This window comes from Macaca thibetana, chromosome 14 (assembly GCF_024542745.1).
Source record: "Macaca thibetana thibetana isolate TM-01 chromosome 14, ASM2454274v1, whole genome shotgun sequence".
NCBI classification, from domain to species: Eukaryota; Metazoa; Chordata; class Mammalia; order Primates; family Cercopithecidae; genus Macaca; species Macaca thibetana.
Genome location: NC_065591.1, coordinates 65632639 through 65649679, shown reverse-complemented (window position 1 = coordinate 65649679; position 17041 = coordinate 65632639). Strand labels below are relative to the sequence as shown.

The window sequence follows — 17041 nt, the reverse complement described above, 5'->3', positions numbered from 1 at the left end:
GCCAGATTGGCCTGTGGAGGCTGCTCCCATCTCCTTTCAGAACTGCCCCTTCCCCCATCAGGCCCCCACCTCTTCCCCAGGACCTTGCTCTCAGCCAGCTGTCTGGGATGGCTTTCCTGTATAACTTTGAGTTCCTTCAGCATAGGAGCCTGACATGGAGTAAGAAAAAAGAAAGAAAAATGAGCAAATGAGTTAGAGGAGTCCAGAGGACCATGACACCATAACCCACAGGCAAATACCTTAAAGGTGGAATTAGTGGTGCCCTGTCAGCCAGAGTCAGAGAGATCAAAGTTTGGTAGGCAGGCAGTAGGTGGGTGCTTTATGTCATCTGGCAACTCCAGGAGCTCCTAAGGGCCAGAGAGTGTCTCATTCCCCACCATCTCCCTGAGAGTTGGATATGTTCCCAGCATCACACATAGGACTAAACCCAGAGCACAAATGGCTTGTCTAAAGCCACGCAACAGGAGAAGGGGTGAGGATTCAGACCTGTCCTGGAGGTGACGCCCTCCTTCTCCAGAGGCACAGAAAGAGTCAGGGCTGGGGTTCACATCCCAGCTCTGCCACTCAGAGCTGTGGGACCTTGAGTTTATTTCACCTGGATGTAGTTTCCTTATCCACGACGTGGGAAGAATGATATACCCCCCATATAGGGTCGAGGTAAGGGTCAAGCAACATAAGGTATGTAAAGCGCTTTGTAAACCACGCAGCTCTACATAAATATTAACCAAAGGACCAAAAGATGAGAGAAACCAGTGTCATCCATTGGTGGTGCCATATCCTCAGCACTAACCTAGCTGACTTCTTCCTCTCCAGGACAAGAGCGAAGCCACCAGGGGAGCCCTCTCCCAAAGGCCTTGTCGCCCCAGACCTAACTCGCTCCCCCGCAACCTGCCTGAGGAAGAAACTCGCAGAATTGCACGGATATTTTCTTCTCGGTACTCCCAGAAAGACTGACGCAGCCTGAGGTGCTGGGAGAAGGAGACACCTGCCCACCCTCCCTCAGCTTTGTCCAGTTTGCAGAGGCACCAGGTCTGGCTCCTTCAGGGCTGTCACAGTCCTGAAACTACCACTTACCTAGGCCATGGCTGCCTCAAGAGACCCAGTCAGCCCAGACTGGAGGAGTGCCCCAAGCCAGTCCAGTGTCCACTTGCCAGAATTTCAGCTCCTTTCTTCTGTGGTAAGGCAAAGGCTAGAAACAAAATGGAATCCGCGCCCAAGTGGCTCCTCCATCTTTTGGCCAGCGGACCCTAGCAGGCATCTTTCGGTGGAGAAACGCCTCCCAGTGTCCTTGGCACAGCTGACTGCTTACATGAGCCCACCCTCTGCCTGAAGATGTGGGACCATTTTTGCCTTAAAAGCTGGGGAGGAGGGACATGTACATTGTGTGCATTGTGCATAGTCAAGGAAATCCTAGGGCCACCTCCAGTTCATTTGTGTGGGAACAAGGATATTTTATAGATACAAATTATTTTTATGCCATGTTGAATTAATTAGGACAGGAAGGGGAAATCACCTCCTTCAAACTTTTTATCCGATTGTCTAAAATTCTAACCATGCTTTTAACTTATTGTTTTTACCCAGCTCTGAAGGTCATTGTTCTTGCCTGTGTTTGAATAAAATCATATTGGTGTTTGTAATCTGTGCACAAGTGTTTCACTGGAGTGGGGATGCTAGGAATTTGTGTGTGCCCTAACTGCCAGAGAGGAAGATTAACAACCATACCCCCCACAGGATCAATCACCATGAGACTCTGGCTCCCCCAGAATCGGGTTGGTCCAGATGACAGTGACACCCAGTATTTCCTTTGCTGATGCTTGAAATCCATTAGTAAAATGGAACCCTCAGAATCCCTCTTATCTCTGAGATGGGTAACTCTGGCTGAGGCTGTCAGACCACAAACTCTTGAGCAGCTGCCACAGACAAAGCCCTGTGGGGAGGACAAGAAAAGGGCCATGGACGGGCGCAGTGGCTCACACCTGTAATCCAAACACTTTGGGAGGGTGAAACAGGCAGATCACCCGAGGTCAGGAGTTTGAGACCAGCCTGGCCAACCTGGCAAAACCCTGTCTCTACTAAAAAAAAAAAAAAATACAAAAATCAGCTGGGCATGGTGCATGCTTATAGTCCCAGCTACTCAGGAGACTGAGGCAGGAGAATCACTTTAACCCAGGAGGTGGAGGTTGCAGTGAGCCGAGATCACACCACTGCACTCCAGCCTGGACAACAGAGCAAGACTCAAGACTCCGTATCAAAAAAAAAAAAAGACGTGGCTGGGCAATAGGCTTTCACCCCCAGGTACATGTCACTTCACTCAGTCCTCAAAACAACTTGCTAACTCTAGATAGTGTGATATCTAGAGTTTCTGTAAGTTCAGTGTTTTGCCTCTGTTTGTGTAGTTAGGAAGTGATTCACCACACAAGAAATCCCCAGAGGTATTGCAAGGCTACTGCTTTCAGTGATCAAAACAAGGTACAGCCAATAAGTGCTCTTAATTTAGGGACTTCATGGAGAAAGACCATGTGGGCTGAAGCAGTCAGGGAAGGCTTCCTAGAAGAGACAGGTCTTGGGGTGAGCCCAGAGAATTGGCCAGACTATGGACAGCTATAGAGAGCGAGCCAGAAAAGCCTGTGAGCGGCGTGCAGCTGGAGAGAGAGACCAGTCTCGCTGTGTCTGAGCCTCTGTGGCCTCATGTGTAAAACAGAGATAATCACTCCAGCTTCATGGGGTTGTGAGGAAGATCAAATGAGATGACATTTTTTAAAGTGCTTCGCCTACATTTGGCACACAGTGGAAGCTTAGGAAATGTCAGCCCCACCCACTCTCTGATGCTCCGGAGCAAACCCGTAGTGAGGCAAGCACACAGCCACTGGGGCAGGCGGAGCACTCCCGGGCATCAGCGGGTGCATAGTGATGCGGGAACCTCAAGGAAGGAGTGGGTGCCGCCTTCCTGGTGACAAGGCCTCCCCTTTCTATTTGTCTCTGCTCCTAAGTTCCAGCCTGCCAGCCCACCCCTCCCCAGCACCATGGAGGCCAGCCTCCCTCTCAAGTCACCAGCACAGAGCATTCAAGGCCCAGGACCCCACTTCCTTTGGGGCTCAGGGAACCTAAAGAGGAGCAGTCAGAGACCAGGCCTCAGGGGGAAAGCTCCAGGTAAAGAATATTCCTCCAAATCCCACTCTAGCTCCCACAGACAACCTGATCGGGGTTAGGAGGACATGCTCCTACTACAGGTTGAGAGCAGCCTCTGATGACACAAAGGGACCCTGAGGGTCGAGACCTCCCATCTCCACTTCAAAACAGTGTGTTATTTATCAATATCTTAGCCCTGGAAGCTGAATCTTCCCAGTGCCAACTCTGAGGTAAATGACTTGACCAGGCATGTGGCATGGATTAAGGCATGAGATAGGTGTTCCCACCACCAGAACGAGCCAGTGGCTGCCTCTCTTCCCAACCCATAGCAGGCAGCCTTGGGACTTCTAGCATGGGCTGGCCTCTGGACATGGAGCCAAAGCAGGCAGACCTGGTCCTGCTCTCAAGCTCCCAAGCCAAAGAGAGCTTGGCCCTCCCTCCCCCTGGGTTTCTCCAGAGCCTGCTGCCTCCTGGTTTGGGCTTCTACTCTATTCTTCCCCCACAGACTCCGTGCAATTTACCCCACCACCTCCAGGCTAGCAATTACAGATGGAGCTCAGAACCTACTTCCTAAGCCTTCCTAATCTCAGCAGCCCTGACAGCCACTTCCCGCTTAACACTAATGCAACTGCTTATTCTGCTGACATTAAGGTCAGAGCCTGGTCCAAGGAAGAGGACAGGTACAGCCCAAGCTTTGCACTTGAGCGTCCGTACCTCTGACCACCTGCCCTGTGACCCTGGCTGTGTGCCCAAGTCCAGAAAAGACTTCCGCCTACTCCTCCTCTGCCCTACCCAATCAACTCACTCTCCTTCCCTCCCTTCTGCTTCTCACTCCTCCCCTCCCTTCTCTTCCTCTTCTCCCCTTCCCCCATCACCTGGGGCCCGATTCAGCTATGCCCAGCCCTTACTCTAAGTGCCCAAAGATGGAGCCTCCAGTAGCTTCTGTGGGGCACCCTTCCACCCTGCCCCAGCTCCCTTGGCTCCAGCAGTGTCCATGCTAAAGCTTCCAAGTGTCATGTCAGAGAAAATGGTGGTCACAGTAGATAAGCCCAAAATGCCTTAGAGTTTACAGGCTGGAGTCAGGCCCTGCCACGTGCTGGCTACATGACCTCCCTGAGATTCCATTTCCTCCGCAGTAAAATAAGTGGTAAGATTTTAGGATCCCCAGCATTAAAAAGAAATGAAATACTGAAGCAGGCTCCAACACGGATGAACTTTGAAAGCATTACTATACTAAGTAAAAGAAGCCAGTCACAAACAAGCACATAGTGGATGATTCCATTTCTAGGAAGTGTTCAGAACAGGCAAATTTATAGAGACAGAAAGTAGATTGATTCGTGGTTGCCTGAGGCTGGGGAGTGGGGGAAGGGGAGTGACTACTAATGTGTATGGAGTTTTTCCAGGGCAGGAGGGTGATGAAAATGTTCTAAAATAGATTGTGTTGATGGTTGCACAACTCAGAATATACTAAAAACCATTTGAATTGTGCACTTGAAACAGATGAATTGTAGAGTATGTGAATTCTATATCGATAAATCTGTAATTAAAAAACAAAATTAGGCCAGGTGCAGTGGCTCACACCTGTAATCCCAACACTTTGCCAGGCTGAGGCAGGAGGATGACTTGAGCTCAGGAGTTCAAGACCAGCCTGGGGAATACAGTGAGACCTCGAATCTACTAAAAATTTTTAAATTACCGAAAAAAAAAAAAGTAAAAAAAATTAGAATTCTAATAGTACCTATCTCATAGGATTGTGAAAAATAGTAGTAATGTATGTAAAATATTTAGCACATAGTGGGCACGAAGAAATGACAGTTATCATTATTATTATGAGGCCTGGGAGAGCTGTGCCCAGCCTATCGTGGGAGGCCTTGACCTTTGGACTCAAAAGTAGCAGCAGGTCCACCCCCCCATACACCCTGTCACCAAGAAAGCGTCCACAGTTTAAAGGAGCTATATTAAAGCACCCCAAGTAAGAGGACTGAACCAGATGTGGAACTCACTCACCTCCCCTCTCACCTCACTGCCCTCACCAGCCAGCCGCTTGTCAAGTGATCAGGCAGTCAACCAGCTTCTCTAGGATAAGGTTTCAGGTCAGCCCGTGTGTATAAGACCAGTGCCAAGCCAGAAGCAGCAGAGATAACAGTGAATGACAAGGAGGGGCCATCCGATCCCTGCTGCCACCCCCTGGGATGGAGCCATAGGGAGCCCCTGTGCTGCCCCTGCCCTGGCAGGACTCACAGGTAAGACCCCTTTCTCCTCCCTCATCCCTTCCCCTGTCCCTCTCCCTTCTCCTGTTCTCCCTTTCATTGGAGGCTTTCAGCGAGCAGCCCCGAGCAGTCAGGGCTCACTAGCTGTAGCATGTCAGACCTGATATTCAGTCCAGCCCCCACCTTATAAAAAGGAAGCTGCAGCCCTGATGAGGGTACTGTGGCAGGGCTGGGACTTGAACCCAACACCCGTGTCACTCACTCAAGACTCATACCCCATTTGCCTTGCTGGCTGCCTCTGGTGGGATTTTGCCAATCCCCATAGACAGGAAGTGGCTTTCTTCTTTGCCTGCCCCAGAATCTCTGCGATTCCTCCAGAGCATAAGTCCCTTTCTTTCCATGAAGACCCTGGGGCCTCTTCCTGAGTAGGGATGACAGGGGCACTTCTGACCTGAGGCTGGTCCAGGTCATTTACTGGGAGCTTTCCAGAGCCCATGGTCTCTCCGCCTAGATGGCTTCTTCAGTGGGCTGCTGTGAAGGCTTTGCCGGGAGGGTGGGTTGGAGTTGGGGAGGCAACTGGTATTGGGTAGGATGTCTCAAAATGGGGTCCCCTTCCCCCGCTTCAGAGCTACCATGGGGAGTTTTCCTAATGCAGATTCCTAGGCCCCACCCCAGACCTAAATCAGGATCTCTGGGGCTGAGGGCTGAGAATCTACTCTGTAAACAAGCAGCTCAAGGGATCTTCGGCTCTCCCTGAAGTCTGAGACTCTCTGGGCAGTGAAACAGGCACAGCTTCAGATGTCAGACAAGCATGGACACTAATCTTAGTGCCAGCACTTCAGCTGTATGACTAGCTAAAGCCCTGGAAGCCTCAGGTCCCTGGTTTATGAAATGGGAATAATAATAGCAACTACTTGTAGCCTTATAAAGGATCGACTCAGTCAGTGTCTGTAAAGCCCTCAGCACGGTATCCAGTGCAAGAAGCAACCAGCAAACATTAACGGACCATGCAGACTAGAACATCCCATCCCTCAGGAGCCCCAGCAGAGCTACAGAAATGAGGATTCCACTTTTGACTTCTTCCTCCACTGGCCAGTGGCAAAAGGCTGCCGGCTGCTAGGGGTGTAGGGGAGGCTGGAGTGAATTGGGAAGAAGATTGGGGAGTGCTGGCCTCAGGGCAGCTCCTATATGTGCCCACCACTGTGGCTTCCCCTCCTCCCCGAGCTTGACTACTGAAAGTTCTAGAGCCCTGACGCCAAGATGGGCTTTTGACCTGAGTCTACGCCCATCCATTCCATTTCCCATGAGTGGCTAAGAACGGCCCCTCTTGTCAAGTGATCAGGCTGAGGCCAGGAGTTCGAGACCAGAATAGGCAACATAGAGAGACCGCCATCTCTACAAAAAATAAAAAATTAGCCGAGTATGGTGATGCACGCCTATAGTCCCAGCTACTCAGGAGGCTGAAGGTGGGAGGATCACTTGAGACCAAGAGGTAAAAGCTGCAGTGAGCCTGGGTTGTACCACTGCACTCCAGCCCAGGTAACAAAGCGAGAACCTGTCTCAAAAAAAAAAAAAAGGAAGCAGTTCGATATTGGGGAGAACAGGTGCCTGAGCCTCGGTTTCCTCATGTATACAGTGCAGATACCACTGTCAGCTCTGCCTACCCATGGTAAGGAGGGGAGGGAGAGAGTCAAGAGGAGGATTGCAAAATCCGAGGGATGGGAACGTGACCTGTTTTTATAGGCCAAATTCGCGCAGCTTAAGTATGGCACCACCCAGGCTTCTCCCTTTCTAAAGCCCCTCCTGGATGCTGAGGAGCACCTGGGGGCCAGGCCAGACATCACTCCGTCAGCCTCCTCTGGCCTGTCTCCTGCAGCCTCACCGCTGCACTGAAGCCCAGGGCTGTGGAGCAGCCTCTCTCCTTGGACCTCCTCTCGGCCCTAAAGCGACTGGGCAGAGCCTTCCAGGACCATGGTTGGACTGAAGCCTTCAGACGTGCCTCCCACCATGGCTGTGAAGTTCCTGGGGGCAGGCACAGCAGCCTGTTTTGCTGACCTCCTTACCTTTCCACTGGACACAGCCAAGGTCCGCCTGCAGGTAGGTGCCCTTTGGCCAAGGGTCATTGATCACATGGAAGGAGGGGCTAGTTCTCCCCCATAGCCCCCATGACGTGTGCCCACGTGCCCTTCCTCACTCAGAACCCTGACGAAGACTCTCACTCCACTGCTTAGGACCCTTCCTTGCCTCCTCTCATCACCATCCACCAAGACAAAAAAATCTAAATTCTTTGCATAATGCGACAGGGCCCTTTATGGGCTAGGCCCTACTTCGTAAAGCGCACCGTGTGCGGTAAAAGTAAGGAATTAACTGTGTGATCTTGGGCAAGCCACAAAGCACTTATAAAATGGAAAGACAATCTGTCCCTCTGACTTACTCTGAGTATCAAACATCAAGCCGTGTGTATAACACTGCTTTGTGAATGGTAAAATCCTGCCCAGACACCAGTGATTTCTACTGTGATGTGAAGGCCGTGACCAGCACGGTTGTTCTCAGGCCCAGCCCAGGCAGGCCCAGCCCCAGCAGGGTTCCTGTGCACCCAGCCCCTTCTTGCCCTCCCATCTGAGTCCTCGCCCCCCGCTATTGTCCCTCAGATCCAGGGGGAGAACCCGGTGACCCAGACGGCCCGGCTTGTGCAGTACCGTGGCGTGCTGGGCACCATCCTGACCATGGTGCGGACCGAGGGTCTCTGCAGCCCCTACAATGGGCTGGTGGCCGGCCTGCAGCGCCAGATGAGCTTCGCCTCCATCCGCATCGGCCTCTACGACTCTGTCAAGCAGGTCTACACCCCCCAAGGCGCAGACAGTGAGTGACCTGAGCACCAAAGGGGTGGCCGAACGTCTGTGGGTCAAGAGACCAGGGAAGTCTAGACTCAGAGGCAGAGCCAGGGGTGGGGGGGAAGATGGTACCAAATGCTCATGAGGAGGCTCTGAGCGGACATCAAGGAAGCTGCAGGGGCAGTCCCGCAGAGAACAGCATGTCCCAGAGAGCTGCTTAGTAGGGGGTACTGACCCACTCTTTCTGTCCCTTCCAGGCTCCAGCCTCACTACCCGGATTTTGGCCGGCTGCACCACGGGAGCCATGGCAGTGACCTGTGCCCAGCCCACAGATGTGGTGAAGGTCCGATTTCAGGCCAGCATACACCTCGGGTCGTCTGGGAGCGACAGAAAATACAGCGGGACTATGGATGCCTACAGAACCATCGCCAGGGAGGAAGGAGTCAGGGGCCTGTGGAAAGGTAGGTCTGGACTCTGGGCACAAGCGGCCTTAGGCAGAGCTTTCCCTCCCCTCAGGCTGGGGCAGGGACCCCAGCAAGGAGGGGCTCCCAGCATGGCATGTTCCAGTGATTCTGAAAGAACATCACAACCAAAGATACTTCGCTGGCCTGCCACAGCCCCTCAAACTCAGTTCATTTTACCAGCCCTTTGCCATGTGCAGGCTGCTGTGAGGGAGACAAATGAATTTAAGACACCTTCACACACCCAGGGCGTGAGGACAGCGGAGGAGATAAGTCAAGATGCAGCTACACCACGGGCAGGATGTGGTAGGGGTTGCCCCAGAGGTGGAGCTCCAGAGGCGGGCTCTGCAGAGAAGGTGACACCTAGGCTGGGCCTGGAAGACTGAACAGGCTCTAGGTGTGTGGAGACGGAAGGGGAGGGGCCCTTAAGCAGGGCCCGGAGGAAGAAGAGGAGCATCAGAAACGCACAGCTGTGAAGAGTGGGCGCAGGGAGATGCAATGAGGAAGCGCTCCCTTGGGAGCAAAGCTGGAGGGTTCCCTATGTGTCCACATGGCGGCCACTGTGATGAATGCAGGACTCTCTCCACGTGTGAACCAGAGGTTGCAGAAATGTTTGCAGAAGAAACTGACCCAGTGAAGTTTAAGGGCAGGACACCTCTTAAGTGGGGGCTCTTCAGTCACTTGTTGGGCACCCTTCAGAGCTTGTCCCCTTACCTGTGAAACCAGGGGTGGGCCCTGCTGGCACCACATTCTGTCACTGTTCCAAGAGCTCAGCCTCTCACTGAATGACTTTCTTTTCTGGCTGCAGCTGGGTCTCGGGGAGGCATATGTTAATTTTGACAGCTGTTGCAGATTACCCTCCAAAATGAGGCCAAGTGAACACCAGTGGGCCTCTCTGTTCTCTGTCTCTGAGGAAGATATGGATAATCTGAGAGTTGTTAACTCTAGAGAGGAAAATGTGGAATCTGCGCAGCTGGGGTGGGATCCTCTGGCTGCGACCATTGGAATGGGGCCTGATAGCCCCAAAACTGGGGCCTGTGACCTTGCAGCCAGGGCATCCATTTCTCCCATTTCCCATTCATCCGTCCCCACTGCCTTCCTAACAGGAACTTTGCCCAACATCATGAGGAATGCCATCGTCAACTGTGCTGAGGTGGTGACCTACGACATCCTCAAGGAGAAGCTGCTGGACTATCACCTGCTCACTGGTGAGGCCCTGGGCTCCAGGCAGGCAGCCCTCCCCCAGCAGGGAGGGAACCCAGAGGCAACTGGGTTTTAGAAGGAGCAGAGAGAGAAGCAGTGCCTAGTAAAGAGTGCCTGGTACATTGTGGTGACAAGCAGGAAAGAACCCTAGACTGGGAGGCTGGAGACTTGGGTTCCAGTCCCAGCACCACATCTCACTATGTAGCTTTAAGCAAGGATCTCTCACCTTCTCTGACTTCAGTTTCCTCAAACAGCCTGCATGACCTCCCACCTCTGGGTCAGCCCAGGCCTAGTTTGCCAGTACTTACCAAGAGCTTAGCCCAGGGCACTGTGAGAGATACGGAAAATACTGTCAGATACGGAAAATATGCTCAGGGAGTTCATGGTTGAGGTGGGGACAAACAGTGCATACATATGGACAGAACACAAACGCACTCTTTGATATTGCTCATCCTTCCTATGCAGACAACTTCCCCTGCCACTTTGCCTCTGCCTTTGGAGCCGGCTTCTGTGCCACAGTGGTGGCCTCCCCGGTGGATGTGGTGAAGACCCGGTATATGAACTCACCTCCAGGCCAGTACCTCAGCCCCCTCGACTGTATGATAAAGATGGTGGCCCAGGAGGGCCCCACAGCCTTCTACAAGGGGTGAGCCTCCTCCTGCCTCCAGTGCTCCCTCCCAGAGAACGGGGGCTTCTTTCTTTTCTAATGTGGCTACCATGGGTCAACCTGGGATGTAGCGGTGAAGAGTACAGATGTAAATGCCACAAAGGAGAAGTTTAAAAAACCATGCAAGTAAAAGAAAAAAAGTGAACCATACCTGATGGGGAGAGTTAGGGAAGCCTGACTGAGGAAGCGTTCTAGGAACAGGTAAAAGTACTGCCTGTCTCCAAAGGAAGTTAGCAATCCTGAGACCTCCCGGACCTCCTGCCATGGCCATTGAGCACCACGCTGACCACAGCCGGTGCTTTCCTCACTGTCTCCACATACTCCACATTTTCTTGCACTTACTGCTCCCTCTGCATGGAATGCCTCATCATCTACAGGCTGTCAATTTTAGCCTCCTTCAAGACCAGTTCAAATGCCACCTCCTCCCTAACACTCTCAGGTGTAAATTTTCCCTCCTCCCTGGGAACTTCTGCAATGCCATTTGATACCATTTTTATGGTATTTATCACCTCCTGCCTTGTATTACAGTATTGGTAAGCTTAAGTTATTCCTCTTGCAAAGGGCAAGTTCCCGAAAGCCAAAGTGGCTCAGACGTCTTGTATCTCCCACAGTCCCTCGCACAGAGTGAGCACTTGATAATGCAGGTTGGTGACGATGATCACGACAGCTAAGTCACTCTATATTAGGCCTCGTGCTGAGCACTTTACACACGTTATCCCAACAGCCCCTTGAACTGGGTAGTATTGTCCACATTAACTAAGGAAAAGACTGAGTGTCAGAAAAGTTAAGTAACTTATCCAAGACCACAAGTTAAAATGGTGGAGCCATGGCTCAAACCCAGACCGTCAGACACCACACCCAACAATATTGTTTATCCTACTGGTAAGCTGTTAGCTTGGCCCTTTCACCTCCCACTGCTGATGCCTTCAACAGAGAGTTTTCTGGTGCCTGGTGTTATCATGGACTCAACAAGTGAACAAGAGCTACTATAGGTTCTCAAGCCTGGGAATGACGTAACAAAACTATATTGCAATTGACAGACTGTTCTTCCAAAAAGTGCCTCTATCATTACAGTTTTCAGCTGTAGCCACTTGTCTCAGTTACTGCTTTCACTTGTCCAACATTTCTGGAGCATCCTGTAGGTGCCAGGCCCTGGATTATGCTCGCCTCAAAGAGCAGCAGATAAGTTGGTGATATTTACTGAGCATTTACTGATGCTGGGCCCTGTGCTGAGTGCTGTCCAACATTAACTCACCTAATCTGCACGACTAACTCTATAAGGCAGATACTATTATTTTCCTCATTTTACAGATGAGGAAACTGAGGCTTAGAAAAATTAAGTGATGTGTCCAGATTGTAAAGCTGGAAACTGGGAAAGCTTGGATTTGAACCCAGGTCTGACTCCAGAGTTTACATTTGTTGTCACAGTGCTATAGATCCCATGAGGGTCAAGAAAACCCATGGCATGAGGTTATGGTGTCCGAACTGAGTCCTCCAGAGCAAGAAGCAACCAGCCAGCAAAGGAGGAGAGGAAGGGACAGTCCAGGCAGAGGGAGCAAGAGGAGCAAAGGCATGGAGGGAAGAGGGCCTGGTATCGTCAGGGAATGTGACTAGCTGAGTCTGGCAGGAGCAAAGGGGCCCAGGAGGTGGTTAGTGGAGGGACAGGCCGAGAGAGGGGCAGGGGCCAGCTCATGGGCTTCTCCCTGAGTCGGTGAGCCACAGCTGAGGTGGGGACACTGTCCCTGCAGTGCCATCACAGCACAGCCAGGCTCTCTGGAGATAAGCTAAATCTGGTGCCACACTGTCTTCACCCTGCAAAGCCCAAGCTGCTCCATGTCCTGGCAGGCGGCCACGTTAGGGCTGGCCCCCCGGGGTGTAACTGAACCCAGAAACACCCAGCAGCAGGGTGGAGTCAGAACCACACCTCTGACACTTACTAGCCACAGGTCTTTGGTTGAGCTCTTAACCTCCCTGGGCCTCGGTTTGTGAAAACATGGCTGCCTTATAGAACTGTGAGGGGCCCGGTGCAGTGGCTCATGCCTGTAATCCCAGCACTTTGGGAGGCTGAGTCAGGTGGATCACCTGAGATCAGAGTTCGAGACTAGCCTGACCAACATGGAGAAACTCTGTCTCTACTAAAAATACAAAAATTAGCCGGGGGTAGTGGTGCATGCCTGTAATCCCAGCTACTCGGGAGGCTGAGGTAGGAGAATCACTTGAACTTGGGAGGCGGAGGTTGCGGTGAGCCGAGATAGTGCCATTGCACTCCAGCCTGGGCAACAAGAGTGACACTCTGACTCAAAAAAAAAAAAAAAAAAAAAAGAACTGTGAGAATTCGCTGCCTAACACAGTAACCTGTCTCAAAACGTCAGGTTTTTTTTTCCCTTACTCCGACTTCTGCCTAAATCCCCTTAGCAGGAAAAAAAAAAAAAAAAAAGAGCGAGAGAGAGAGACTGAAAGGATTTCAGAAAATACTTGTGATGAACAGAAGTCTAGATCCTTTGGCACTACCGCTGTGTCCCGCGAGAGCACACGCATCTGTTGTGGTCTCCTAGCACTCCACCTGATGTGTTGGTTGTTTTTCTCATCAGATTTACACCCTCCTTTTTGCGTTTGGGATCCTGGAACGTGGTGATGTTCGTAACCTATGAGCAGCTGAAACGGGCCCTGATGAAAGTCCAGATGTTACGGGAATCTCCGTTTTGAACACGACAAGAAGGCCACTGGTAGCTAACGTGTCCCAAACCAGTTAAGAATGGAAGAAAACGGTGGATCCACGCACACATGGACACAGACCCACACATGTTTACAGAGCTGTTGTTTACTTGTTGCTGATTCAAGAAACAGAAGTAGAAGAGGAGGAAGGATTCTGGTCTTCAGTGCCATGCCTTGAGAACACCTTTGTTTTGCACTGACAAGATGGAAAATAAATTATATTAATTTTTGAAACCCATTAGGCATGCCTAATATTTAGGCAAGAGAAAAAAAACCAAGATAGATCCGTTTGGACAAAATGGAGGGTTGGAGATGTGTATCCCCGTGAAATCTGGTTAGATTTACGATAATGAATGGTAAGCAGGAAGATAGATAATGAATGATAAGCAGGAAGGATGGCAAGCACGGGACAGGAGGGGCCCACGATAGAGTGGGAGATCAGCCACAGAGCCCGGAGGGACGCCACCCAGCAACACAGAGCTGGCGACTGCCGCTGCACCGTCACACATGCATCATCAGCCTATTCGTAATGTAGCTGCCACAAAGAGTCCTTTGGGATTCTAGGAAACCCAAGGAACAAGAGAAAAAACTAGAGCCTGTGCCAAAGAAGCCCTGCTGGGCCAGTGTGAGGCTGGGACTCGTAAATATTCCTAATGACACTGAAGAATCAAGAGGGCAGCCTCCCCTTTCCTACAAAATGGAGAGAGCCATCCCTTCCCTGTCCACCTCACTGGGGTGCTGTCACACGCAAGTGAGAAGCTGGGCATGTACGCACCTTATGAAAGCAAAAGCTCTGTGTGAATCTAACTACAAGGACAATGTCTTGGGAGAGATTTTGTCGGGACAGAGAGGAGTTGTCAGGGAAGAAGGTTTGAAAGATACGGTTGTCTAGAGGTGAGACCAAAGGATCCAGAGACTTGGGGACCAGAGGTGACAGTGGATGATGTGAAGCCATAGGATCCCCGCCCCCATGCAGCCCCTTCCCCCCCACCATGCGCTCAATCGTGAGCACCTCAAAGGGTTGTTGGGCTTGGGGGAAAAGAGGTGGATTCCAGGGCAAGAACCTAAAGTAGCAAGACTCGGAATTCTTGAGAAATTATTATGACTCAATAAAAGAATTCACACCTTAGGTGTGGGAGTAAGAACAGCCACTTCTCTGCCTTTTCTTTCTTGGAATTTTCCTTTCTCACTTATATTTCAGGCTTTCTATGTGTCAGCGCGCAGCCAGATCCAGCCCCACATGCCTACGCTTCATCTGCCCCCTCTCACCCTATTTAATTGCAGGCAAGTTGCTTTATTTTTTTAGGACTCCAGTTCCTGCTTCTGCAAAAGGCAGGGTTGAACCAGACGACCGACTTCCAAGCTTAAGACTGTACATCTTTCGAATTGATAATGGGGACCCAAAATGCCACTGTCTTTTTCTACTTCTTGGCAGCCTTGTGTAGCTCTGATGATTGTCAGGACTGGGTTCAAACCTCACCCCATTCTACCATACTAACCACGTATCCACAGGGAATCCTTGCACCTTGGTGTGCTACCAGAAAAGTGGGAATAACAATCCCTGCTTCACAGGCTTGTTGTGAGGGTTGATCTAAACCTCCTTGGAAAGCAGACATGTGGTGTGCACCTGCTACCTGGGAGGCTTAGGCAAGAGGATTGCTTGAGCCCAGGAGTTCAAGGCTGCAATGAGCCATGATTGCACCTGTGAATAACGACTGCACTCCAGTCTTGGCAACAGAGCAAGACTCACTCTCTGAAACAAAACAAACAAAAAATCGTTGGCATACAGAAGGCGCTCGGTAGTGTCATTTCCCTGCTTCCCTGCTCCTACCCCTCCACACCCTGGGAAAAAGCCAATATCTATTCATCCTCAGCACTTTCCTAAATTTAAATTATAACTTCAGATCATCTATGTATAAAAACTGGAGAGTTCATACAAAAGCAAAAAAAAATTATTTTGATTTAATGTCTGGCTTGGTTTTCAAATAAAACCCATATTTTAAAAACTTTCTGGTTGGTGCAGTGGCTCATGCCTTTGGGAGGCCGAGGCAAGCGGATCACTTGAGGTCAGGAGTTCGAGACCAGCCTGGCCAGCATGGTGAAACCCCGTCTCTACTAAAAATTTAAAAAATTAAAAAAAAAAAAGAAAATTAGCCAGGCATGGTGGCAGGTATCTGTAATCCAAGCTACTCGGGAGTCTGAGGCAGGAGAATCGCTTGAACCTGGGAGGCGGAGGTTGCAGTGAGCCAAGACCGCACCACTGCACTCCAGCCTGGGCGAAACTCTGTCTCAAAAAAAATTAAATTGAATTGAATTAAATTAAAAGTTTCCCTTTTTAGCCAGGCGTGGTGGCACACGCCCGTGGTTCCAGCTACTTGGAAGGCTCAAGTGGGAGGATCACTTGAGCCCAGGAGATGGAGGTTGCAGTGACCCGAGATCACACCACTGCACCCCAGCCTAGGTGACAGAGTGAGACCCCATCTCAAAAAACAAAACAAAACAAAAAAGAGTTTCTCTTTCTTTTGACTTGACTGACGTGTGCAGATCACTCTCAAACTCCTGGTCTCAGTTTGTAAGTTTCTAGGGCCGGGAACTATGTCTTCCATGAATTTCTATATGGCAATATTAACACACCACCTACGCAGAGGATACTATTCAGGTGATGATTCTGAGAAAGGGAGGATAAAATATTCTAAGAGATATTTTGTGTGGGATCAGGAGCCTACTAACTGCCAAGTCCAGCCTTTTGGAGAAAGAAAAACGAGATTGGTGAGTCTTGTGAGGTTTCTAGGCCAAAATACTAGATCTCTTTCTCCATTTTTTTTTTTTTTTTTTGGAGTCAAAGTCTTGCTCTGTGCCCAGGTTAGCACAATATTGGCTTGCAGCAACATCCGCCTCCCAGGTTCAAGTGATTCTCCTGCCTCAGACTCCCGAGTAGCTGGGACTGCAGGTGCGTGCCACCACACCCTGGCTAGTTTTTGTATTGTTAGTAGAGATGGGGTTTTTCACTGTGTTGACCAGGCTGGTCTTAAACTCCTGACATCAGATGATCCGCCCACCTCAGCCTCCCAAAGTGCTGGGATTACAGGCGTGAGCCACTGTGCCCAGTCTCTTTCCCCACATCTTAAAGGCAGAGATTCAACCAGATGACCTGAAGTTCTTTCATTCTGTGATTCCAAGGACTGAGAGACAGTTTCTCCCAGGCTACAGTGTGAACACCTTTTCAATGCTGGCTTCAATTCATGCTTCCAGGAAAGCAGGGACGTGAATTCATGAGAAGGTCAGATCACCAGCTGAGGCCCGCTTCTGAGTTCCGTGCACCCATTTCCCCACCACACTCCTAGAGACACCACCTCCAGTCAAGTGATTCAAAAGGAATCTGGTTTTTCTCAAACTCTTCTAATATATCAGATGAAAATGAGATAGAGTCCCGACTCAGTCCCATCTGTGACATGATGGATAATTCACATAAATGTTCTAAGTAATGGTAGTATTTTTTAAAAGAATATTTTATTCAGGAGGAATGAATGTTAAGGAAATATTATGATAGCTCCATAGATGAGTTTGTTTCAGGGCACTTTGAAAAGCACAGAGTGCTACAGAGTGAAAATATTCATTGTACATACATTGTGAGCCATATGTTATATTAGGTGCTGGGGTGAACAAGACCAGTCCTGTCCTCAGGGAGCTCACTGGGGTGGAGGACGGTGGGGCAGGAAAGACAAACCGCAAACCATCAGTCACCATACTGGGTGATCAAAGCTACAAATAGAGGTGTGTACAAAGCACCCAAGAGCAGGTACACAGATAAGGGACATCTGA

General features: G+C 50.5%; 2 protein-coding genes across 6 annotated transcripts in view; both read left to right on the top strand.

The window, feature by feature from the left end:
• The window catches only part of C2CD3 (C2 domain containing 3 centriole elongation regulator), a 155335-nt gene extending 153698 nt beyond the window's left edge, over nt 1-1637 (top strand). For all 3 annotated transcript variants that reach the window (XM_050756034.1, XM_050756032.1, XM_050756035.1), the window contains one exon: nt 814-1637. In XM_050756034.1, coding sequence (XP_050611991.1) covers nt 814-954 — 141 coding nt within the window. In that variant the 3' untranslated portion in view covers nt 955-1637. The remainder of the gene's footprint in view (nt 1-813) is intronic.
• A 3245-nt stretch (nt 1638-4882) lies between these two features.
• On the top strand, nt 4883-14366 carry UCP3 (uncoupling protein 3). Of its 3 annotated transcripts, none has more exons than XM_050756373.1 (7): nt 4883-5372; nt 7420-7436; nt 7991-8201; nt 8431-8634; nt 9741-9842; nt 10303-10483; nt 13096-14366. In XM_050756373.1, exons 1-7 carry the CDS (start codon nt 5279-5281, stop codon nt 13208-13210), a joined length of 924 nt encoding a protein of 307 aa, XP_050612330.1. In that variant the 5' UTR covers nt 4883-5278; the 3' UTR covers nt 13211-14366. The 3 variants fall into 3 exon arrangements, with proteins under 3 accessions (XP_050612330.1, XP_050612329.1, XP_050612328.1); XM_050756372.1 differs by having other exon boundaries at nt 5285-5372; nt 7253-7436; XM_050756371.1 differs by lacking the exon at nt 4883-5372 and having other exon boundaries at nt 7216-7436.
• The last annotated feature ends 2675 nt before the right edge of the window (nt 14367-17041 follow it).